Source organism: Ahaetulla prasina, chromosome 2 (assembly GCF_028640845.1).
Source record: "Ahaetulla prasina isolate Xishuangbanna chromosome 2, ASM2864084v1, whole genome shotgun sequence".
Classification (NCBI taxonomy): domain Eukaryota; kingdom Metazoa; phylum Chordata; class Lepidosauria; order Squamata; family Colubridae; genus Ahaetulla; species Ahaetulla prasina.
Window position 1 is genome coordinate 4,774,499 of NC_080540.1, and position 24,694 is coordinate 4,799,192.

The 24,694-nt window shown below is 41.3% G+C and overlaps 2 protein-coding genes across 6 annotated transcripts in view; both read left to right on the forward strand.

Moving 5' to 3' along the window:
* Positions 1 to 2,840, forward strand: part of LOC131189497 (zinc finger protein 260-like) — a 7,887-nt gene extending 5,047 nt beyond the window's left edge. The window contains exon 3 of the mRNA XM_058165598.1: positions 890 to 2,840. Within this exon, the coding sequence (XP_058021581.1) occupies positions 890 to 2,840 (1,951 nt within the window). The remainder of the gene's footprint in view (positions 1 to 889) is intronic.
* A 13,386-nt stretch (positions 2,841 to 16,226) lies between these two features.
* LOC131192727 (zinc finger protein 260-like) lies at positions 16,227 to 24,359 on the forward strand. Of its 5 annotated transcripts, none has more exons than XM_058172169.1 (3): positions 16,227 to 16,341; positions 18,060 to 18,133; positions 22,086 to 24,359. In XM_058172169.1, the coding sequence occupies exon 3, from the start codon at positions 22,255 to 22,257 to the stop codon at positions 24,220 to 24,222; it is 1,968 nt and encodes a 655-aa protein (XP_058028152.1). In that variant the 5' UTR covers positions 16,227 to 16,341; positions 18,060 to 18,133; positions 22,086 to 22,254; the 3' UTR covers positions 24,223 to 24,359. The 5 variants fall into 5 exon arrangements, with proteins under 5 accessions (XP_058028152.1, XP_058028151.1, XP_058028150.1 ...); XM_058172167.1 differs by lacking the exon at positions 16,227 to 16,341 and adding an exon at positions 16,668 to 16,833; XM_058172168.1 differs by lacking the exons at positions 16,227 to 16,341; positions 18,060 to 18,133 and adding an exon at positions 16,664 to 16,772.
* The last annotated feature ends 335 nt before the right edge of the window (positions 24,360 to 24,694 follow it).

The window sequence follows — 24,694 nt, forward strand, 5'->3', positions numbered from 1 at the left end:
ACCTCAGAAGGATGGAAGGCTGAGTCAATCTTGAGCCGGTCAGGATCGAACTCCTAGCTGTGTGCAGAATTAGCCTGCAATACTTGCATTTTAACCACTAGGAAGGAAGGAAGGAAGGAAGGAAGGAAGGAAGGAAGGAAGGAAGGAAGGAAGGAAGGAAGGAAGGAAGAGCAATAATACTTAGACTTAAATGCCACTTCATAGTGCTTTACAGCCCTCTTTAAGAGGTTTACAGAGTCAGCCTCTTGCTCCCAACAATCTGGGTCCTCATTTTACCCATCTCGGAAGGACGGAAGGCTGAGTCGACCTTGAGCCTGCTGAGATTCGAAACTGCCAAATTGCAGGCAGCCGGCAGTCAGCAGAAGTCGCCTGCTGCAGTCCCGCAACTCTAACCACTGCACACCATGGCTCATGCTAAATCAGCTTGTCAGTAGGATTCATCCTGAGGACATCCTATCTCCTTGGTCACCGAGGAAGGCTCTGAAGTCAAGAACAGTGGGCGATTTTGCTATGGACAATCATCTTGACATTTCCTGCCTAACAACAACTATCTTATCATCTTTACTTTTAATTTTCACCTTGAGCGGATGTTCCTTGCATACTGATAGTGGTCTTGCCCAAGGCGTAGGTTCCTGTCTCCAAGGGAGCTTAGCAAGTCATAACATATTGTCTCTACTAAGTACAATTTGTGATCAGTTTCCAAAAGTAAGAACATCATAGATTTTTAATACATTAAACACTTTTATAAAAGAGTAACTTATTATTCATTTCCTTCAGGGCCTCTCCAGGGTTCATATAGGGAGTCTTGCAGCTATTGTTTGGGCTATTTGGAGAGCTGAAGAAAATAAACCTTCCTCTCTCCTTCACTTCTTTTATTTTCATCCTGCAGGTGCCACCAGGAAAACCTTTGGAGGAAGCTCTGCTTGCAGGATCCCATCTGGCTCAGTCACCGGGACCAGAAGTTTCGTCTTCTCATCATTTGGACTCGTGCTGGAGCTCATCCTCCTGCCCGTCTTCCAACCTTTTGGCCAAAGTTCTGCTTGTTACAGTTTCCTTGGATTGAAAGCTGTGGACGTGAGCAGCCCCTGGAAACTATGCAGAGGGGGGAACATGTTGGCCAGAGGTCCCTTCAGCGGAATCTGGGGAGACTCTACAAATGCTCGAAGTGCGGGAAATCCTTTGCTTACCGGTCCCTCCTTTTGATCCATCAGAAGCTACATACGGGGAATGGATCCCACCTGTGTTTTCTTTGTGGAAACTCCTTTCCTGGAATGTGGAGCTTTGCCAAACATCTCCGGAGCCATCCTGGACTGAGGCCTTATAAATGCGGAGAGTGCGGGGAGCGTTTTGATAAAGGATCGGACCTTGGAGCCCATCAGCGAATTCACCAGGGAAAGAGATCTCAGGAATCCTGGAAGCGCTGGGGAAGATTTCCTGGGAGACGGCGTCTTTCTAGGCCTCAGAACAGCCCAGCTGAAGAGAAGCCCTGCGAGTGTGTGCAATGTGGGCTGTGCTTTTCTCAAAACTCACAGCTGTTTAAACATCAACAAATCCACACCAGAGAGAAACCTTATCAATGTCTTGAGCGTGGGAAATCTTTCCGTTATAAACAATTATTTAGAAAACATGAGATTATTCACACAGGGCAGAGTCCTTATAAATGCTTTGAGTGTGGAAAATGTTTCACTCAGAGCTCATCTCTTTGCCAACATAATAAAACACACACAAAGGAAAGCAAAACGTGCCTAGAATGTGGGAAATCTTTTTCTAGCAAATCATGCCTGCTGAATCATCAGAGAATTCACACTGGAGAAAGACCCTATGAATGCCCAGAATGTGGGAGATGTTTTTGTGAAAAGTCAACACTAATTCGACATCAAAGAATTCACACTGGGGAAAGACCCTATCAATGCCCAGAATGTGAGAAAAGATTTGTGGCATCTGCTACACTTCGGAGCCACCAAAGAACACACACGGGAGAAAAACTATACAAATGTAATGATTGTGATAAATGTTTTTCTCAGAAGAAAGCTCTTTTTCAACATCAGAGTATCCATACAGGGGTGAAGCCCTTTATGTGCATCGAGTGTGGAACATTTTTCCGTATAAAACAAAGCCTCCAAAGTCATGAGAATGTTCACAGAGGGGAAAAAAAGTTCAAATGTTTAGAATGTGGGAAAGCATTTGCTCATTCATCATCCCTTAGAATTCACTGCCAAAGTCATACGGGTGAGAGACGCCACAAATGCTCAGTGTGTGAGAAATCTTTTACCCGGAAAGATGCACTTTTGATACATCAGAGTAAGCACAGTGGAGAGAAGCAATATAAATGTCCGGAGTGTGAGAAAACTTTTCTTTGCAAGTATTATCTTAGAAGACATGAGAGGATTCACAAAGGAGAGAATATGCAGAAAAATGAAATGTGCCCAGAATGTGGGAAATGTTTTGTCAGAAAGTCACACCTAATTCAACATCAGAAACTTCACACCGGAGAAAGACCCCATCACTGCCCAGAATGTGGGAGATGTTTTGGCACAAAGTCACAACTAATTCGACATCAGAGACTTCACACTGGAGACAGACCTTATCAATGCCCAGAATGTGAGAAAACATTTGTGGAGTCTGCTGAACTTCGGAGACATCAGAAGGGACACACAGGAGAGAGGCCCTGTAAATGTGCGGAGTGTGGGAAAGGTTTTCCCACAGAAACACGACTACGGGCTCATCAGAGAATCCACATGGGGGAGAAGCCATACCTGTGTGTGGAGTGTGGGAAATGTTTTTCCCGAAAACAACACCTTGCAAAGCATCAAAAGGTCCATACACGAGTGAAGCCATAGAGATGCATAGAGTGTGGTAATGTTTTGCTCAAAAGCGAGACATCAGGAAAATCATATGGAAAAAGCCCTTATAGGCCCAGATGGTAGAACAGTTTTTCATAGTTGTTCAACCCTTAGAAATCATATAAGAGTTCATAAACGGGGGGGGGGGGGATTAGAAACTCTGAGATTGTGGGAGAGCATTTTCTTGTCAATCATCCCTTAAAAATCACACTCCAGTCCAGAGATGCAGTCAAATTGAAAAGGATCTATTAAGATGGGGAAAAAATACAATTGTCATCGATTATAGAAGTTCTATAATTAAAAGGAACTATATTACTAGACTGATGTTTCTGTTTTAAACAATACCTATGTGGACAATGGGTGCACCACATAAGCAATGACAGGAATATATATCTAAGTTTATATGGCAGGAGAAAAACCAAGAGTTTAATTTAAAACTGTTCAAGATTTTCCAATTCAAATGTGAATTGGAAAAGCAGGGGATTGATATGGATTGGTACACACAGTTGCAAATGCAATCTAGATATGAAAAGGATTCTAAACTTTATGGTTTTTATATGGAACTGACAGAATTGGATAAGATATTGACAGAAATAAAAGAGAGAATGATAAAAAAAATTGTAGTTATTTATTGAGCATTAAATTAGAAGAACAAGTCAAAGAAACAATGATAGCATGGGTGAAAAATCAGGCAATCCTAATTACCCTCTTTCTCTTTCAAGTTCCCGCTTATCTGACAAAAGATCTTTGTATCTTAATATGGCTCTGCACTACATCCTACAACATCTTGAGTCTCCAAAGACCTATGCAAGGGTCCTTTTTATAGACTTTAGTTCAGCATTCAATACCATCATTCCAGACATTCTTCTAACTAAGCTAAACCAGCTACAGGTACCGGAACAGACTTGTAAGTGGATCACAAGCTTCCTAACAAACAGGAAGCAGCAGGTGAAGCTAAGCAAGATCACATCAAATACCTGTACAATTAGCACAGGGCCCCCCCAAGGCTGTGTGCTCTCCCCACTTCTCTTCTCTCTGTATACCAATGACTGCATCTCCAATGATCCATTTGTTAAGCTACTGAAGTTCGCAGATGACACAACAGTGATTGGTCTCATTCGAGACAATGACGAATCCGCATATAGACGAGAGGTCGAACGACTAGCCTTGTGGTGCAACCAAAACAATCTGGAACTGAACACACTCAAAACCGTAGAAATGGTGGTAGATTTTAGGAAAAACCCTTCCATACTTCCACCTCTCACAATACTTGACAACACAGTATCAACAGTAGAAACCTTCAAATTTCTGGGTTCTATCATATCGCAAAATCTCAAATGGACAGCTAACATCAAAAACATCATTAAAAAAGGACAACAAAGAATGTTCTTTCTGCGCCAACTCAGTAAGCTCAAACTGCCCAAGGAGCTGCTGATCCAGTTCTACAGAGGAATTAATGAGTCTGTCATTTGCACCTCTATAACTGTCTGGTTCGGTTCTGCAACCCAACAAGAAAAACACAGACTTCAGAGGATAATTAGAACTGCAGAAAAAATAATTGCTACCAACTTGCCTTCCATTGAGGACCTGTATACTGCACGAATCAAGAAGAGAGCCGTGAAAATATTTGCAGATCCCTCGCATCCTGGACATAAACTGTTTCAACTCCTACCCTCAAAACGACGCTATAGAGCACTGCACACCAGAACAACTAGACACAAGAACAGTTTTTTCCCGAAGGCCATCACTCTGCTAAACAAATAATTCCCTCAACACTGTCAGACTATTTACTGAATCTGCACTACTATTAATCGTTTCATAGTTCCCATCACCAATCTCTTTCCACTTATGACTGTATGACTATAACTTGTTGCTGGCAATCCTTATGATTTATATTGATATATTGATCATCAATTGTGTTGTAAATGTTGTACCTTGATGAACGTATCTTTTCTTTTATGTACACTGAGAGCATATGCACCAAGACAAATTCCTTGTGTGTCCAATCACACTTGGCCAATAAAATTCTATTCTCTATTCTCTATTCTCTATCTAACAATATTTCCCATATTTGGATGTATAAGTGCCTCCATCGTCGAAAGCCAGACTGGTATCTTTTTTTTTATAAAAAGTTTTTAAAACAACAACAACACCACATACAAATCTTTGTTGAACAAGATATCAGTCGGGTACATACTTAAACATATTTCAAATTTCATCCCCTCATTGTATCATTTATCCAATATTTTCCCCTCTTCAAATTTTATAATAACCTATTTCTTTTAAAACATTTATTCCATCCCTTTATCCTGAAAAATATTTGATCAAATCTAATTCCCATATTTTTTGTCCCTTTTCTTGCCCCTCCCTTTCAAGAAACAAAATACAGCTCAATTATCTGTAATATTTATCAAAGACCTATAACCAAAAAATAAAATAAAAGCAAGGTCAAATTCTCTCCTATCTTAAATCTCACCTTAGTTAAAAGGTCACCCATCACTTATTTGTTTCAAAATCCCATTCCAAGTAAAAAAAAGAGAGAAACAATTAAAATAGTAAAAAACAAGCATTATCCCACTTCTCATATAAAAACAAATTTAAAGTATTAAAAGCCAAGTAAAAATCTCTCCTGCCTTAACTCTCACCCTAACTGAAAGGTCACCCATCACTTATTTATGTCAAAATCCCTTTCCAAATAAAAAAGCATAAAATAGATCAAAAAAGCAAATTAAAAAAGAACACATTTCTCACCTATTGCTCATGTTCAGCTAGTTATATTGGAGGTTTTATCTCCAAATAAAAAGCAACAAAAAAAGGGACAAATAAAAACAAAGTAAAAATCTCTCCTATCATAAAACAAAAAAACAAAATAAAAATTTCTCCTATCTTAAGCCTTACCTTAATTAAAAAAATCTCCTATCACTTGTATTATTTCAAAATCCCATTCCAAGTGAAAAACATTAAAATGATAAAGTAAAAGAAAATAAGAAAGTATCTCATTTCTCACGCATTAATCATATTCAAATCTTCTATTTAAAAGCTTTATCTTCAGATTTTTTCAGTTTCACTAAATGTGCTCAAAATACTGTATTTTCTTAACTTATTAAATTCTTTGTTTGCCCCCATCCTCCTCAACATTAATACAAGTTTTAATTTCAAACATTCTCAGAAACAAAGAATATCCCATTTCTCACTCAATGTTCATATTCAAAAAGCTTTCAATTTCACTAGATGTGCTCAGAAACTATATTTTCTTAATTTATTGAATTCCTTGTCTTATTTATTCTTTAATATGCAACTCTTAAAGGTCAACCATCTAGATGCAAAAATATTTCTTTGGAATATCCTGAAATCAATCTGGAGCTTTTCAGGCTATGGAAGGAGAGCTCCCCTCAAGCCTCAGAAGCTTTTCTGTGGCTATATTTGGGTGTCTCAACTTCAGCCTGAATGCTCATCTCTCCCTCTTTGCCCGAGGGAAGAGATTTCCAAGCTGTCGGACCAGATTTACGATGTCCTGACAGCTCTTGTAGACTAGGGAGTTAGCAGCCTAATCAAGGCTGCTTCTCAACGAAGCGGAGCCATACCATACCGGAAGTCCTTTTATGGCAGACAAAACGTAGTGTCCAATTTCCACGGCAGGAATTGATTTATGATGGATTGTAACGTGGACGGAGCAGAAACTGGAGTTCTAGAACTTGTTTGTAAGAAGACTGCAAGCCCCTGAGGATATATTTGTTGCGAAGATAGGAGAGAAGAAAGCAAATGGCGGTTTTGTGGAATGTGTGTACTGGAAACAAAAGTTAAAGAAATGCTTACTAACAGCTAGTGTCGAATTAGAAGATATATTAGAAGATATATAGGAAGATACTGACTAAATGGAAGAAACGAGAATTTTATGATTTATACTTTTTTCTTCTTCTTTTGGATTATAGTGATTTAGAAGAAAAGTTTTTTGAATTTTTCTTTTTGAATTTTTTTTTTTTTTTGGTCTGTTATTAGGTTATATTTTTAAAAAATGACTTTTAAGCAAATAGTACCAAAAGTCATTAAAAACTTTGAAATTTCTTCAGTTCAGATTTAAAAATTAAAAGAAGAAATCAAAAAGGAATTAAGAAATTCTTTACAGGATTTTTTGGAGAGTCATTTTTTAGAAATAGATCAAAAATTTGATGAAATAGAGAAAGAGATGTTGGATTTTAAGGAAGTGGTGGAAGAGCAGAAGAGGGAAATGAAAATGGTAAAGGATGCAATTGCGCAAATATTAAACTCTTGTATTCAGATGGAAGATGATCTTGAAGAAATTAATAAAGCTAATTTAGAGTTGCAAAGGAAAATAGAAGAAATTCAAAACAATCAAAACAACTGGAATTTAGGTAATAAGATGGAAGGTATACAGGCAAAGGTAGATAGGGCAGATGAAGAAAGCGTAATATTACAATATAGATTAATGGAATATGCTATAAGGGTGAGGGGTTTGAAGCAAAATAGGAAGGAAAATTTAAAAGAGATTTTTACGCAAGCTTTTGCTCAGATAAAGGGTGTGGAGCCAGAAGATTTTGAGATTAATATTGAAAGAATTTATCGTGTTAATTCTTGGTGGGCAAGACAAAATAGAGTACCGAGGGATGTGGTTATTTATTTTACAACTAAAAAGATTAGGTATGAAATTTTGCAAGCCTTTTATAAAAATAAATTTCAAATATTGGGACAAGATATAAAAATGACGAAGGAAATTCCTCCTAAAATGTTAAGAAAGAGAAGAGAATTTGCTTTTTTAGTGGATGAGTTTAAGAAACATCAGATATATTTTAGATAGGAAGTTCCAATGGGTTTGTCAGTGAATTTTAGAGGCAGAAAGTATTTTCTTAATTCAGTTATGAAAGCGAGACATTTTTATATTAATGTTTTAAAGAGTGGGAATCCTTTGTTGTTAGATGCTAAGTTAACTGGTTTGGAAACGATGGAAAATAGAATGGGAGAGGGGAGGAATGTTTAAGATGTGAATATGATGATTATGGTTAATTTTTGGAATTGACTTGTTTAGGATATAAATTATAGGATTTTTGTTATTTGCTATTTGTATGGTATAAATCTATGGGATGATATTATTTAATTGTGAAGGATGGAAAGTAAAATTTATGAATTTAGATAATGTGGATGTAATGATTTTAACTGTTTACTGTTATATTGTGGATGTAGTTTAATTGAATATTTGTTTTAATTGACACGTTTATAGATAGTAAAAGTTATGAAGTTAAGCTGGAAATATTGTATTTGAGAGATTTTATTCAAAATGATATTTGATTGATGGAGTAGTATTGGAAGATTGGACATTAAATGTTATGACAATTGAAGAAATATATAAGTGATGAAAATTTGAATTTGAGAAGCTGGATTGTAATTTAAGAAATGGACTTATGAAATTTGAAGGAATATACAAGTGGCTGAAAAAACTTGAATTTTAGAAGATGGACTAACTTTTAAAATGGACTGTAAGAAGAACGGACATTAAATGTTATGGCAATTGAAGAAATATATAAGTGATGAAAATTTGAGTTCGAGAAGATGGACTGTAATTTGAGAAATGGACTTATGAAATTTGAAGAAATATACAAGTGGGAAAAAAAACTGAATTTGAGAAGATGGATTAATTTTAAAAATGGACTGTAAGAAGAAGTAATATGTGAAGTTGGTACTGCTTCTTTTCTTTTTTTCTTTTTATTATTCTTTCCTATCTTTTTATTTTTATTGTGAGGGGATCTAAAGTTTTAAATTTTTAAAGGTGGGAGGTTATGTATATTTTGTATACTTTAGCTTGTGATTGTTGGTCATAATACCCGGTATTTGCTCTGGGAAGTCGGGGGGGGAGGGGGGGAGGGGGGGAGGGGGGAAATGATACATGGATTGATCATTAATGTACAGTAATTTTTGAAGATATGAAATTAAAATTTAAAATGATATTGGGGATGCTCGACTGCCATTTCAGAAAGAAAAGGAGAGAGGAGTAGAAGGAGGGAAGAAAGTAGGTAGGAAAGAATAGAGAAGGAGGAGGGGAATAAGAAGGTTAGATAGGGTGGAAGAAGGGAGGAGTGGAGAAGGAGGAGAGGAAGTAGTAAAGTGAATGAGATGAAGGATGTGAAAGTAGTAGAGGGTAGAGAGGGAGGTTGTGAAGGAAGGAAGTGGCAGTCAGGCAGGCCTGAATCAGTAATAAATAATGATTAATGATGGATAATAGTTTGTACATAAATATGATGTTGGAAAATGGAAATAAAAAATATTTTTTTTAAAAAAGGAATGTCCTGAAATCACAAGAACATTCCCCTTTTGTATTTCTTCTTCTGCCTTTAGGTGGTTCTTTAGTGGTTATTTAATATTTTCTATGTTATTCTTTAGTATTATCAGTCTTAAAGGTCAACCATCTGGATGCAAAACTCTTCCTTTGAAGATGTTCTGAAATCACAAGAACATTTCCCAACTGCTTTTCTTCTTCTGCCTTTAGGTGTCAGTCTTCACAGTGTGATTACAATCCACAATTAGCAAAGTATCCATTTTGGAGCCAAGTTTCCTTTGTTTCAATTTGTTTCAATTTATTGCCTCCTTTCAGTCCCACAAATAGTTACATTATAATCCTTTATAACCAAAATTGTAAAGAGTGGAGGGGTTGAAATAAAGTCAGTTAAAATCCAATTTTTAAAGTCCTAATCAGTTCCATTTTTCCCTTCTTTTTCTTCCCCCCCACTTCTTGGTTGTAATTATTAAAATAGTCAATAAAAACTTTTAAAGTTCTCCAAAGTCAATTGTAATTAAAGTGTATATTTTCTCCTATTCAATTAGAATTCTTAAGATAGGTTCCAAACCCTCTTTTTTCAGGTTTTGGGTATCTTTAATTATTTCCTTTCGTTTCCATTTCCTGCTTCAATTAGCCGCTGTTCACAGTTTTTCTTAAAATGCTTATTGGCATTTTTGCTTTCTTAAAATGCTTATTGCCTTCAATGCCTCTCTGTGAGCTGATGATAACTCGCCAGCTTCAATATATTATTCAATAATTATGCTTACTCTCCCTGCCCGTTCTTGTGGCTGCCCGACTTCAAGCAGCTGTTGGTGGCTGCGGTCCTCGCTGGGTCAAGGAAAAAGTGCCGGAGCTGCAGGGAATTTGCAGCTTCCCCATCCGCTCCGGCGGCTCCCTCATTCTTCGCGACCCTACAAGTCAGCTATGCTCCAAAACGAACCCCCATTTCGAGGGGAATGTCGGAACTCACCTGAGCTCCCGGGGTTCATGTCCGTTTTGTCGTGACGTTGGCCACGCCTCCCCAGACTGGTATCTTCAAATAGTGTTGCTCTCTAATTTTTTTTCCATACTAATAACAAAGCATCTTTTAATATAGTGTCTTTGGAAGTAACCATGTATCTTATTTTTCCTATACCATAAAAAAGCATGCCAACCTAATTGCAGATAATATCCCTCCAATGTCAATAACCTTGTATTTCTCAATACAATCCACTCCGGGCAGGTTGGGGTCCCGCTCTTCCTCGAGCTGCCCGGACGGCTTCTCCTGGTCAGGAGGAAGGCAGCCCTGAGTCCCCGCTCGGTGCCAAGAGGGTCCCAGGCAGATGCGGAGCTGGACGGGGATCCTCTTGGCAAAGGGGGAGAAGCCTCCCCCCACGGAGGGTAAAGGGGGCTTTTCTTTTAAGGGGGGATTATGGGTAATTAAGTACTTCAATTGGGGAGGGGGAAAAGGTTTATGCTTTATGGGGGGGAAGGTTCATGTTACTTGAATTGAGCTCATGTTCTCCCAATCGAGAAAATATCCCCTTTCTGCTTTATCTAAATAGAGAAGAATGAATATCCTGGATTTTATTGTAATTCTTTAATTATTTTGCTTTTGTTTATACAAAGCTGGGTAGACTATCTAAAAAACATTATTTCCTTTGTTTTGCTCTGAAGTGGCTGTAATGTGGCAGCTCTTTCTTGGTGGCTGTATTAGAAAGGAAACTAGCAAATGGTAGATGAACCCCGAGAGAGAAATAAGAATCAGAATAGAGCTGGGAGGGGCCTTGGAGGTCTTCTAGTCTAGCCCCCCTCCTCAAGCAGAAGACCCGGTGCCATTTCAGATAAGTGGCTCTCTTCTTAAAAACTTACAGGGCTGAAGCACCCACAACTTCTGAAGACAAGCTGCTCCACTATAATCATTTTGAGTATCAGGAAATTTCTCCTAGGTTGCTTCTCTCCTTGATCAGTTTCCATCCATTGATTCTTCTCCTGCCTTCTGTTGCTTTGGAAAATAAATTGACGCTCCTCCTCTTTGTGGCAGCCTCTCAAATACTGGATTACTGCTATCATGTCCCCCCCTAGTTCTTCTTTTCTCTTGCTACCAACCTGCCTTTCACTGAGGACCTGTATACTGCGTGAGTCAAAAAGAGGGCTGTGAAAATATTTACAGACCCCTCGCATCCTGGACATAAATTGTTTCAATTCCTATCCTGAAAACGACACTATAGAGCACTGCACACCAGAACAACGAGACACAAGAAAAGTTTTTCTCCGAACGCCATCACTCTGCTAAATAAATAATTCCCTCAACACTGTCAAACTATTTACTAAATCTCCACTACTATTAATCTCATCATTCCCATCACCCATCTCCTTCCATTTATGACTGTAACTTTGTTGCTTATATCCTTACGATTTATATTGTAATTGATTGTTTCCTGATGGCTTAATTGTAGCCTATGACTATCGTTAAGTGTTATAAGTGTTGTACCTTGATGAAGGTTTCTTTTATGTACACTGAGAGCGTATGCATCAAGACAAATGCCTTGTGTGTCCAATCACACTTGGCCAATAAAAAATTCTATTCCATTCCATTCCATTCTACCCTACCCTACCCTACCCTACCCTACCCTAACCTATTCTATTCTATTCTATTCTATTCTATTCTATTCTATTCTATTCTATTCTATTCTATTCTATTCTATTCTATTCTATTATTCATTCCAAAACAGGCAAGGAAAGTCAGATTAAAATTTAGGTCTTACCCCTGGAGTTTCTTTGCAACCGTCCAAGCATGTTCAAACAGTTTATTCATGAACTTCTTTAAAAAATTCCAGATTGGGTCAAACTTCAACAATCTTGGGGGTTTTGTACATTTTGTATCACAATATAAAAAAGATGTTGAGCCTAATAAGGGTTCAGGGAAGAGCAACAAAGATGATTAGGGAGGGGACTGTCGGCTACAATGAAAGAGGAAAGGTTGCAGGAACTGATTGTCTAGTCCAGGGGTCTGTAAACTTGGCTCTTTTAAGACTAGTGGACTTCAACACCCAGAATTCCTCAGCCAGCAAAGCAAAGCTGGCTGGGGTATTCTGGGGGTTGAAGTCCACAAGTCTTAAAGTTGCCAAGGTTGGAGACCCCTGCACTAGACAGTCACTTCTCTGGAATGATAGGATCTCTTGGTTGGGCTAGAATACCTCCAAGCTCCCAACTCTGTTATTCTGAAGATTTGCTCATTCGTGGCTTTGAAAGTTAAACAAACCGACCGGTTACCCCACAGTCAGCAAACCACCATGAAAGCAAAGCTTCTGGCATGAGTGTTTCCTGATGCCCTGAAGTGCACAAAAAGGTGGAAATTGTAGGCTGTCCTGCCTCCAAGTCCTCCCAAACTTTGCGGGAAGCAGGGAGCGAGGATCCCCGGTGGCCTCTTCCCAAGTGGGGGGGGGGAGGAAAAGGATCCCGGCCACTCTCTACTTCGTCCGGCTGGGAAAGAGGCGCTTTCCAAGACGTGGAGGAGGAGAGGAAAGGAGCAGCTAGAGCGTCTCAGGCCCCGACCCAGGCATGCACCATTCCCTGGCTCCAGCCTTTCCCTGGAGCCTCCACCCGCTGGCCGCTGGCCGCTTGCCTCAGCTGGTTCGTGTAATGTGCCATTGCTCAGCTCTGGCCTTGCCCCGGAGGCTCTGGCTGTGCTCCTCAGCTTGGTCATGGAATGTGCCATTCTCTGGCTCCGGCTTTGCCCCAGAGCCTCCGCCAGCTCACCTCAACCTGGTCAGGGAATACGACATTCCTCCACTCCAGCCCTCCCCCAGGCCTCTGCCCAAATGCCACCACTACCCTGTGGTCTCCAACTATGCCCATTTGGGCTGAAGCAATTGATTTGGCCTGTGGCCTGCTGTGGTAGGCTGAAGGGCCGCTTGGATGGGGTGGCATGAGGCCAGGAAGGCCGAAGTGGTTTAGGAATGGACTGGACGGTGGTTCTTACCTTTAAGAAGTCCTATCCGGAAAGTGCTGCAGTGGAGATCTTGTAGCCACTTCTTCTGTCCCTTGCCGAGCCTCGGTTGCGCTCCATGTGCTCTCCGGGTCAGCAGCTGCTTCTCTCCACTACTATTCTTACTGGGGGAGGGAGCGTCTTGTTCAATTTAGCAGCTGTGAGCTGCCGCTTTCCTATAACTCCCATCCGGAAAGTGCTGCGGCTGAGAGAAACAGCATTCAACATGGCTGCTGCTTTTCTGTGCTGCACTTTCCAGATGGGACTTGGAGGAAAATAGTGGGCTGTGCTAAATTGCACAAGACGTTCTCCCAGCTGTGCGGAGAGAAGCAGCTGCTGCCCTGGAGAGCTGAGATGGAGGGGAGCAGAACCGCGCATGCATGGAAGCCATGTGTGAACACTGTGTGTGAAGAGAGCCTTGCTGCTGTTGCCTTATACAAAATCAAAGTTCCACAGTTTCTTCCCTCTATCTGTCAAATCTAGAAGCAAACCCTCTGGTTCAACTGTAAATTCAGGAAAGTCTGTTTAGGCTTATACAGTAAAGGACCTTGTGGAAATTGTCTTCTCTTTTCATTGCTAAATGACAGGGTGGGGTCATCTTTCTTCCCTCCCCCAAGCTCTGGTGGCTCCCATTCAGAAGAGAAAAGCTGACTTGAGGGTTGGATGGCATGTTTTTTATGATGCAATAAAGGTAATGTAGATTTTTAAAAAGCCATGTTTGAAGGGCCTTCTGGAAGGCAAAGAAAAGGAGGGATTGACTTTCATAATTTTCATAGATCACAGCTGAAATCTGTCTTCACCCCCTGATATCATTCTTCTTTCCAAAAGAGGCAGGTCAAGGTCAGATTAAAATTAGGCCCTAATTTTAGGGGTTTCTTTAACCTTCCAAACATTTTCAACCTGTTTATTAACGAATGTTATTCGTGACCCTGTTTATTCATGAAAAAAATTCCAGATTGGGCTAAAGTTCATCTCTGGGGTTTTGTACGTTTTGTATCACGATACAAAAAAGATGTTGAGCCCAATAAATGTGCAGGGAAGAGCAACAAATACAAGCAGGGGACTGGAGGCTATGACATTAAAGGAATGGTTGCAGGAACTGGTTATGTCTGGTCAGAGTGAAGAAGAGTAAAGGGGAAGTTGAAATATCAACCGATTGCAAAAGGATCGACTGTTTCATAGAGTTAATTAAGAGAAAGATTTAGAGTAGGCAAAATAAGATTTGGAATTGAACAAATGCCTAATTTAAAATTGTATTATGAAGCAGCTGCTCTTTCTGTAATTAGTGATTGGTTTAATTTGACGGAGGAAAAGATTTTGAATATAGAAGGTTATGATTTATTATATGGATGGCATGCATATTTGTTGTATGATAAGAAAGTAGATAAAGCATTTAAGAATCATGTGTTGAGAATTTCTCTTCTGCGTGTCTGTAAAAAATATTACTATAAGTTAAATTATAAAATTCCTATATGGGCAAGTCCTCGGCATGCAGTAGAGAATATAAATATAGAACAGGAAGAAGAAATGATTACTTATAAAGATCTTTTATATAATGAGAGGGGAAATCTACAACTAAAATCTTTGGATACATTAAAAGAAGAAGGGAGGAATTATACTTGGTTTCAATATGGACAGTTAAAGGCTAGATGGAAAGAAGATCAGAAAATTGGTATTATTCAAAATGAAGAAAATTTGGTTAAACAAATTAGAAATCAAACCCAGGGGCATATAAAGAGATTGTATAACGTGTTGATAGAAATAGATTCTGAAAGAGATTTAATAAAGGATTGTATGATAAAATGGGCACAGAATATTCAGGAACCAATAATGCTGGAAACATGGGAAAAATTTGGGTTAGAAATATTAAATTTACGCAAGCGCAGAATTTAAGGGAAAATTTTTATAAGATGTTTTATAGATGGCATTTAGATCCTAAGAAATTATCATGTATGTATCCAGATATGCAAGCGAAATGTTGGAGATGTAATTCTGATGATGCTACATATTTTCATGTATGGTGGACTTGTAAGAAAATTAAGTCTTTCTGGATAGGAATTTAGTGGATTATGCAGAATGTTCTGAAAAAGAAGATAAAGTTCCTACCGCAATTTTTTCTTTTGGGAATAACAACGGACTGTACAGTGATTGAGACTAAGTTGATTTTGAACTTAATAACAGCAGCAAGACTGTTGATTGGACAATATTGGAAGAAAAAAGAATTACCCACAATAGAAGAATGGATATTGAAAGTTTCCAATTTGGCTGAGATGGCTAAAATCTCAGCCTTCTTGAAAGACCGTACTCAAGAAAAATATCTAAACGAATGGAAGAATTGGATTGATTATATTCAAAATAGATATCAGATTAAGAAATTTCAGATTGCCTTTGAATGAAGGATGTTGTTTTTGATTTTAACAGAAGAAGTCAGGTTATGTGAGAGAGAAGGATTATAATTGTGTTAGATTTTAAAAATTTAATGTATGATTGTTTGTTTATTGAACTATACCTTGTGTTTTTTTCAACCACCCAAACATTTTCGAATAGTTTATTGATGAACTTGTATAAAAATTCCAGAGTGGGTCAAACATCATCTTTGAGGTTTTGTATATTTTGTATCATGATACAAAAAAGGTCTGGCGATTAATAAGGGCGCAGAGAAAAGCAGCGCAGCAGATTAAGGGACTGGATGCTAAAACATGGTTTCAGGAACTAGTTATGTCCATTCGAAGGAACAGACGGGTGAGGAGTGACAGGATGGCAATCTTCCACTATTGGAGAAGCTGTCACAAAGTTAAGGGGGACAATCTATTTTCCAAAGCACTTGAACGCTGCACTTGAAGACTGAACTGACTGAGGAACTCTGGGAGTTGAAGTCCACAAGTCTTAAAGGGACCAAGGTTGGAGACCCCTGTTCTGAGGCCCACAATAGGGGGGGAATTGTAGCCTGTTTTCTACAAGTGGCAAAGAGCCCTCCCATCCAACCTCTGGTCCATGTGGGTCACGTGGCTCCATCTACTCCCGGTTCCCACCTCCCACTTCTCCGTTTTCCCACAACTCCCCAGGGAAGAGGAGCCCCTGAGTGGAGCCGGGAAGGCACGAAGGGCAAGGAAGGCAGGGAATGGAAGTCGCCCTCTGCACCTAGTGGGAGAAGGAGGGAGGTTTCCTGCCTTCCGCCTCCACAGGGCGGCCTCTCCTGCAGGGCAAGGAACGGAGGGCTTGGCTGACTTCCAGGGCTGGTGGGCGATCCTCGTTTAATGCCGGTCTGGGTCCCTGCGGAAGCCACGTCCCCGATCCATCATCTCAGCCTCTTCGGCCTCCCTATCTCACCCGCCTCCCTACTACGGAGCCCATCGTCCCCAGCCGCCCCAGCCTGGCCGAAGGAGGGACCCCATAGCCCGATTCCCGCGTCCAAGTCCCCCCCCCCCGCCCAGAAACTTTGGGGGAAGCAGGGAGGGAGGATCCCCGGTCGCCTCTTCCGAATTCGGGGGGGGGGGGGAGAAGCGTCCGAGGGGCCGTTCTAGGAAGTTCCTCTCGTTGCCCCCCCACGTGTCTGGGAGCCGAATTTCGGGGAGTTTTGCTGCCCTTTTTCCCCACTTGCGGCGCTTTGGGCGGCTGTGCCAATTCTTTGTTTGCCGGCAAGGCTGCTCCTGAGTCCCGCTCCGGACAGGTGGGGCTCCCGCTCTCCCTCCCTCGGGCTGCCCGGAGGGCTTCTCCCCGCCAGGAGGAAGGTAGCCCCGAGAGGGTCCCGGGTGGATGCGGGGCTGGGCAAAGGGGGGGAAGCCCCGCCCCACGGAGGGCAAAGGGGGCTTTTCTTAGAAGGGGTTCAGGGGGGATTCTGGGGTGAATGAAAGAAATAGCCGCCTCCTCACTTCAATTGGGGGGGAGGGTTTTCTTTAATGGGGGAAAAAGATTTAAATTGCTTGAATTGAGTTCATTTTCTCCCAACGGAGAAACGATCCACTTTCTTCCTGCTTCATCTAAATATTTGGATTGCTTTTGTTTGGCAAAGCTGGGTAGAATCTCTAAAACCCAGTTTTTTCCATTTGTTTTGCTCTGAAGGGTCTGTGATGTGTCAGCCCCTCGTTGGTGGCTTTTATAAATCAGAATAGAGATGATAGGGACCTTGGAGGTCTTCTAGTCCAACCCTCTGCTCAAGGACCTTATACCATTTCAGACAGGTTGCAGTCCATCTTTTCTGAAAAATCCAGTGTTGGAGCACCCGCAACTTCTGCAGAGCGGTTGCTACACTCCTTAACTGTCCTCTCTGTTAGAAAGTTTCTCCTTAATTCCAGGTTGTCTCACCTTTAATTTGTTTTCATTCATTGCCTCTTGTCCTGCCTTCTGGTGCTTTGGAGAATAGGCTAACCTCCTCTTTCTGGCAGCCCCTCAAATATTGAAATACTGCTATCATGTCACCACCAATCCTTCTTTTCTCTAGAGCAGGGGTGTCAAACTGTATTTCATTGAGGGCTGCATCAGGGTTGTGTGGATGGAGGGTGGGGGCATGTGCTTGGTCACAGGACTTGGGACATGTGGGAGGGCCAAGTGCTAAGGCAGGACTTCCCTGAGACCCTCCCGCCCTCTCAGGTAATCCTCAAGTTAGGAATGTAATAGAACCTGCCAATTATATACGTAATCCAATGATTTGTTTGATTGAATCACATTAAATGAATGTGATCACTCCCTGCTTTTCCCAATGCATTTGTTAATCTATTGCGTAGGTAATTAAATACACATGAGGTATCTCAGGCTGGGGAAGAGCATGGGGGGGCTATTGCTGGAGCAGGCCATCCAAGGCCTCTCCCAATCCACTCAGGTATGTCATAGCCAGTCAGCAGGAAGCTGCTTTTAGCTGGCCAGACTGGTCCCAAACTGAGCTTGCAAGCCCTCCTAACAGAGAAGCCTTTTATTCAGATGGGGAAAACTGGTTTCCTTACATCTCATGTTCTTACAGCTTCACTGGCTTCTGAATAAAAGTCTTTGGCTTCTCTGTCTCATGGATCAGCCTCTTCTGAAGCTCTTTGAAAAGTAAGTACAGTAAAACCATGGGAAATGGGGAGGGAAGGAGTAAGTGGAATCCGGGATGCTAGGAAAGCAGACACAGTCTGTGGAGAGAACCAAACAGAGCCTTGGAGGGCCGGATTTGGCCCATGGAGGCCCCATTTCAGCCTGTAACAGGCCAGGGGTGGCCCACGTAGGCCTTAACATAGCCTCAAAGGGCTGGATCTGGCGCTCTGAGGTTCCATTTCAGCCAGCAATAGACCAGGGGAGGACTCTGGAGCTCCCCACACCCCTATTTGGCTGGCAGAGTGCTGCAGGAGAATGTGCAGGTTGAAAACGGCCCGGGGAGCACCGAGGTCCACTTCTTTGCTATTACCAGGCTGGTTCTGCAGGACAGATCTAAGCACCCCACGAGTCTTGAGTTTGACACCCTTGGTCTAGAGGCTAACCAGCCAAAGAATGAAATAAGATTGGTTTGGCATGATTGGTTTTTAACAAACGCATGCCTGCTTTTACTTATAACTTTATTTCTAGATGTTTGCAGATCTGTGTTTTTATTATATTTTCCAGTCTCTTCTCAGGTATTGATGTTGGGCTGATTGGTTTATAGTTTTTCAGATGTCTTTTTTTTCTCCCCTTTCTTGAAAATGGGAACCACATACCCCTATGAGGGTATGAGGTTCCCAGGAGAAGAAAGGGGTAGTACTCCATGGGTTTGATTATTTCTATTACATCTTTGATTTTTGCTTCGGGGAGATAACATACCTTCCTAGATTGACTATCTCCTCTGCAGACTGTAGTTTCTGTTTCCCTAAGAATTGAATTGTCATTTTCCCCCAGGGAACTCTGGGATATTTTCTTCCTGTTGCAGAAATGCTGGGTTTTGCCTCTTTTTTAGAAACTATTGAAGACTGCTCTTTTGTGGGCGGCTGCATATTCCCTTCCAGGGGGAGAACATGAAAGTGATTGTTCGGTTCCAGAGGTGCTTCTTTGGAGTGGAGTAGAAGAGATAAGAAGGGACTTTGCTCTCGGTTGTTGTTTTCTTCTAAAAGTGATAGGCTTCCATCGGTCTTTCTCTTTATGTTCACATACAGCACAGGTGTCAAATTCAACGCATCACTTTGCCGTAACGTTACATTTGGTGACGATTTTGCCCCAAGCACAGTTCTCCAAAGCAGGGATCGGTCTTCAGTCCAGAAATTACCGTATATACTCGAATATAAGCCGATCCGAGTATAAGCCGAGGTCCCCAATTTTACCCCAAAAAACTGGGGTAAACTGGGGACTCGAGTATAAGCCGAGGGAGGGAAATGAGGCAGCTACCGGTCAGGGAAAGCCTCCCTCCCTCAGCCGAGAAGGCTGGCGGCTCCCCCGCCCAGCCCTCTCACTGCACCGGCAGGGCTTCCCCGCGCTAATGCAAAAGCCCGCCAAGTTTGCACCATCCGGTATAATGTGAAAAAAAGAAGAAAAAAAAAAACTCGAGTATAAGCCGTATATACTCGAGTATAAGCCGAGGGGACGTTTTTCAGCACAAAAAACATGCTGAAAAACTCGGCTTATACTCGAGTATATACGGTACATATCCCTCAGCTAAACCATTATTATTTTAACCATGGTTTCTGGTGCTTAAGCCCCTTGGTGAATTGATTCCAGCAATTGGGTGGATACTACATTGAAAGCCAAAAGAGAATGGTTAAAGACAGATTCCAAAATCTGACCTGGGCAGGTATGAGGATCTGGTGGAAATTTTGGCCAAATATACCATCAGCCTCCCTTTTAGAAAATGGGGGTCTCACTAGACCCCCAACATGAGCCATTGCTGACCCTGATGAATGTATTTGCGTCCTCCCTAACCTATAAAGCAACAATAGGAAGCCATTCTTGGAGGAGCCCATATTACAGTCTTTGGTGGCCCAAGGAACAGTGTCCAGGACTACCTACATAGGTTGTACACTGTACACAAATAGATCTACCTGACACATACAAATCCTATGCGGGGTGTCTCACATCATTTTGCCTCACGCACCCCCCCCCCACAACCAAGGAAAGGGAAAAGGCAGGGATCATCCCCAGTTCAGGCAAGCCAATAGGGGGCAACACGGACTCTTCCCTTTCATGATATGAAGACAATGGAAGAAGAGGTCAGCTCCACAAAGAGGATCCCAGGATGGCTTTGATTCCACGGGGAAGGAATGGAAGCTTTGGGGGCTGTGAGATATAAGACCAAATATTTTAATCCTCACAATTCATAAACAAGTCTGGTTCACAAAATCAAAGGTTTATTGGAGATAAAATGAAGAAAAATAAAAAGCAGTTGCAAGCGCGGCCTCTTAGAACCTTCCCAAATGGATTGAGTTCAAAGAGCGCAAAAAGCAATTTTCAAGCTACACATTTTATACTCCTACACAATGCACGCCACGCCTATGAAGCCCTCCCAACTCCCCTTTAGTCACCTAAGTCATTCTCCAAGTTGTTTTATACTTTAAAGGGTCATCTTGACATTTCCTGCCTAACAACAACTATCTTATCATCTTTACTTTCAATTTTCACCTTGAGCGGATGTTCCTTGAATACTGATAGTGGTCTAGCCCAAGGCATAGGTTCCTGTCTCCAAGGGAGCTTTTAGCAAGTCAAAACACATTGTCTCTACTAAGTACAATTTGTGATCAGTTTCCAAAAGTAAGAACATCATAGCTTTTTAATACATTAAACACTTTTATAAAAGAGTAACTTATTATTCATTTCCTTCAGGGCCCCTCCAGGGTTCATATAGAATAGAATAGAATAGAATTTTTATTGGCCAAGTGTGATTGGACACACAAGGAATTTGTCTTGGTGAATATGCTCTCAGTGTACATAAAAAAAAAAAAGATACGTTCATCAAGGTACAACATTTACAACACAATTGATGGTCAATATGTCAATATAAATCATAAGGATTGCCAGCAACAAGTTGTCATACAGTCATAAATGGAAAGAGATTGGTGATGGGAACTATGAAAAGATTAATAGTAGTGCAGATTTAGTAAATAGTTTGACAGTGTCGATGGAATTATTTTTTTAGCAGAGTGATGGCCTTCGGGAAAAAACTGTTCTTGTGTCTAGTTGTTCTGGTGTGCAGTGCTCTATAGCGTCGTTTTGAGGGTAGGAGTTGAAACAGTTTGTATCCAGGATGCGAGGGGTCTGTAAATATTTTCACGGCCCTCTTCTTGATTCGTGCATTATACAGGTCCTCAATGGAAGGCAGGTTGGTAGCAATTATTTTTTCTGCAGTTCTAATTATCCTCTGAAGTCTGTGTTTTTCTTGTTGGGTTGCAGAACCGAACCAGACAGTTATAGAGGTGCAAATGACAGACTCAATAATTCCTCTGTAGAACTGAATCAGCAGCTCCTTGGGCAGTTTGAGCTTACTGAGTTGGCGCAGAAAGAACATTCTTTGCTGTCCTTTTTTAATGATGTTTTTGATGTTAGCTGTCCATTTTAGATCTTGCGATATGATAGAACCTAGAAATTTGAAGGTTTCTACTGTTGATACTGTGTTGTCTAGTATTGTGAGAGGTGGAAGTATGGAAGGGTTTTTCCTAAAGTCTACCACCATTTCTACGGTTTTGAGTGTGTTCAGTTCCAGATTGTTTTGGTTGCACCACAAGGTTAGTCGTTCGACCTCTCGTCTATATGCGGATTCGTCATTGTCTCGAATGAGACCAATCACTGTTGTGTCATCTGCGAACTTCAGTAGCTTAACAGATGGATCATTGGAGATGCAGTCATTGGTATACAGAGAGAAGAGAAGTGGGGAGAGCACACAGCCTTGGGGGGCCCCTGTGCTAATTGTACAGGTATTTGATGTGATCTTGCTTAGCTTCACCTGCTGCTTCCTGTTTGTTAGGAAGTCTTGCAGCTATTGTTTGGGCTATTTGGAGAGCTGAAGAAAATAAATCTTCCTCTCTCCTTCACTTCTTTTATTTTCATCCTGCAGGTGCAACCAGGAAAATCTTTAGAGGAAGCTCTAATTGCAGGATCCCATCTGGCTCAGTCACCGGGACCGGAAGTTTCGTCTTCTCAGCATTTGGATTCGTGCTGGAGCTCATCCTCCTGCCCATCTTCCAACCTTTTGGCCAAAGTTCTGCTTGTTACAGTTTCCTTGGATGGAAAGCCCTGGAAGTGAGCAGTCCCTGGAAACTATGCAGAGGGAGGAACACTTTGGCCAAAGGTCCCTTCAGAGGAATCTGGGGAGACTCTACAAATGCTCCAAGTGCGGGAAATCCTTTGGTCACCAGTCCCTCCTTTTGATCCACCGGAAGCTGCATACGGGGAATGGATCCCACCTGTGTTTTCATTGTGGAAACTCCTTTCCTGGAATGTGGAGCTTTGCCAAACATCTCCGGAATTACCCTGGACTGAAGCCTTACAAATGCGGAGAGTGCGGGGAGCGTTTTGCTAAAGGATCGGACCTTGGAGCCCATCAGGGAATCCACCAGGGAAAGAGATCTCAGGAATCCTGGAAGCGCTGGGGAAGATTTCCTGGGAGACGGCGTCTTTCTAGGCCTCAGAACAGCCCAGCTGAAGAGAAGCCCTGCAAGTGTGTGCAATGTGGGCTGTGCTTTTCTCAAAACTCACAGCTGCTTAAACATCAACAAATCCACGCCAGAGAGAAACCTTATCAATGTCTTGAGCGTGGGAAATCTTTCCGTTATAAACAATTATTTAGAAAACATGAGATTATTCACACAGGGCAGAGTCCTTATAAATGCTTGAAGTGTGGAAAATGTTTCACTCGGAGCTCATCTCTTTGCCAACATAATAAAACACACACAAAGGAAAGCAAAACGTGCCTAGAATGTGGGAAATCTTTTTCTAACAAATCATGCCTGCTGAATCATCAGAGAACTCACACTGGAGAAAGACCCTATGAATGCCTAGAATGTGGGAGATGTTTTGGTCACAAGCCAACACTAATGCGACATCAAAGAATTCACACTGTGGAAAGACCCTATGAATGCTCAGAATGTGGGAGATGTTTTCGTGACAAGTCTCACCTAATTCGACATCAAAGAATTCACACTGGGGAAAGACCCTATGAATGCTCAGAATGTGGGAGATGTTTTCGTGACAAGTCTCACCTAATTCGACATCAAAGAATTCACACTGGGGAAAGACCCTATCAATGCCCAGAATGTGAGAAAAGATTTGTGGATTCTGCTACACTTCGGAGCCACCAAAGGACACACACGGGAGAAAAACTATACAAATGTAATGATTGTGATAAATGTTTTTCTCGGAAGAAAACTCTTTTTCAACATCAGAGTATCCATACAGGGGTGAAGCCCTTTATGTGCATCGAGTGTGGAACATTTTTCCGTACAAAACAAAGCCTCCGAAGTCATGAGAATGTTCACAGAGGGGAAAAAAAGTTCAAATGTTTAGACTGTGGGAAAGCATTTGCTCATTCATCAAACTTTAGAATTCACTGCCAAATCCATATGGGTCAGAAACCCCACAAATGCCCACTGTGTGAGAAATCTTTTACCCGGAAAGATGCACTTTTGATACATCAGAGTAAGCACAGTGGAGAGAAGCAATATAAATGTCCGGAGTGTGAGAAAACTTTTCTTTGCAAGTATTATCTTAGAAGACATGAGAGGATTCACAAAGGAGAGAAACCTTTCAGGCGAGTGGGTGTGCAGAAAAATGAAAAATGCCCAGAATGTGGGAAATGTTTTGGCACAAAGTCACACCTAATTCGACATCAGGTACTTCACACTGGGGAAAGACCCTATCAATGCCCAGAATGTGGGAGATGTTTTGGCATAAAGTCGCACCTAATTCGACATCAAAGACTTCACACTGGAGACAGACCTTATCAATGCCCAGAATGTGAGAAAACATTTGTGGAGTCTGCTGAACTTCGGAGACATCAGAAGGGACACACAGGAGAAAGGCCCTATAAATGTGGGGAGTGTGGGAAAGGTTTTCTCACAGCAACACTGCTTCGGGTTCATAAGAGAATCCACACGGGGGAGAAACCATACCTGTGTGTGGAGTGTGGGAAATGTTTTTCCCAAAAACAACACCTTGCAAGTCATCAAAAGGTCCATACGCGAGTGAAGCCATAGAGATGCATAGAGTGTGGTAATGTTTTGCTCAAAAGCGAAACAGCAGGAAAATCATATGGAAAAAGCCCTTATAGGCCCAGATGGTAGAACAGTTTTTCATAGTTGTTCAACCCTTAGAAGTCATATAATGCATATAAACGGGGGGGGGGGGATTAGAAACTCTGAGATTGTGGGAGAGCATTTTCTTGTCAATCGTCCCTTAAAAATCACACTCCAGTCCAGAGATGCAGTCAAATTGAAAAGGATCTGTTAAGATGGAAAGAAATACAATTGTCATCGATTATAGAAGTTCTATAATTAAAAGCGACTATATTACTAGACTGATATTTCTGTTTTAAACAATACCTATGTGGACAATGGGTGCACCACATAAGCAATGACAGGAATATATATATAAGTTTATATGGAAGGAGAAAAACCAAGAGTTTAATTGAAAACTGTTCAAGATCAAAGAGAAAGTTTAGTTTAGTTT

What these genes read in the sequence shown, in the direction of transcription:
- LOC131192727 (XM_058172169.1), top strand. Translation starts at nt 22,255, where the DNA reads ATGGAAAGCCCTGGAAGTGAGCAGTCCCTGGAAACTATGCAGAGGGAG.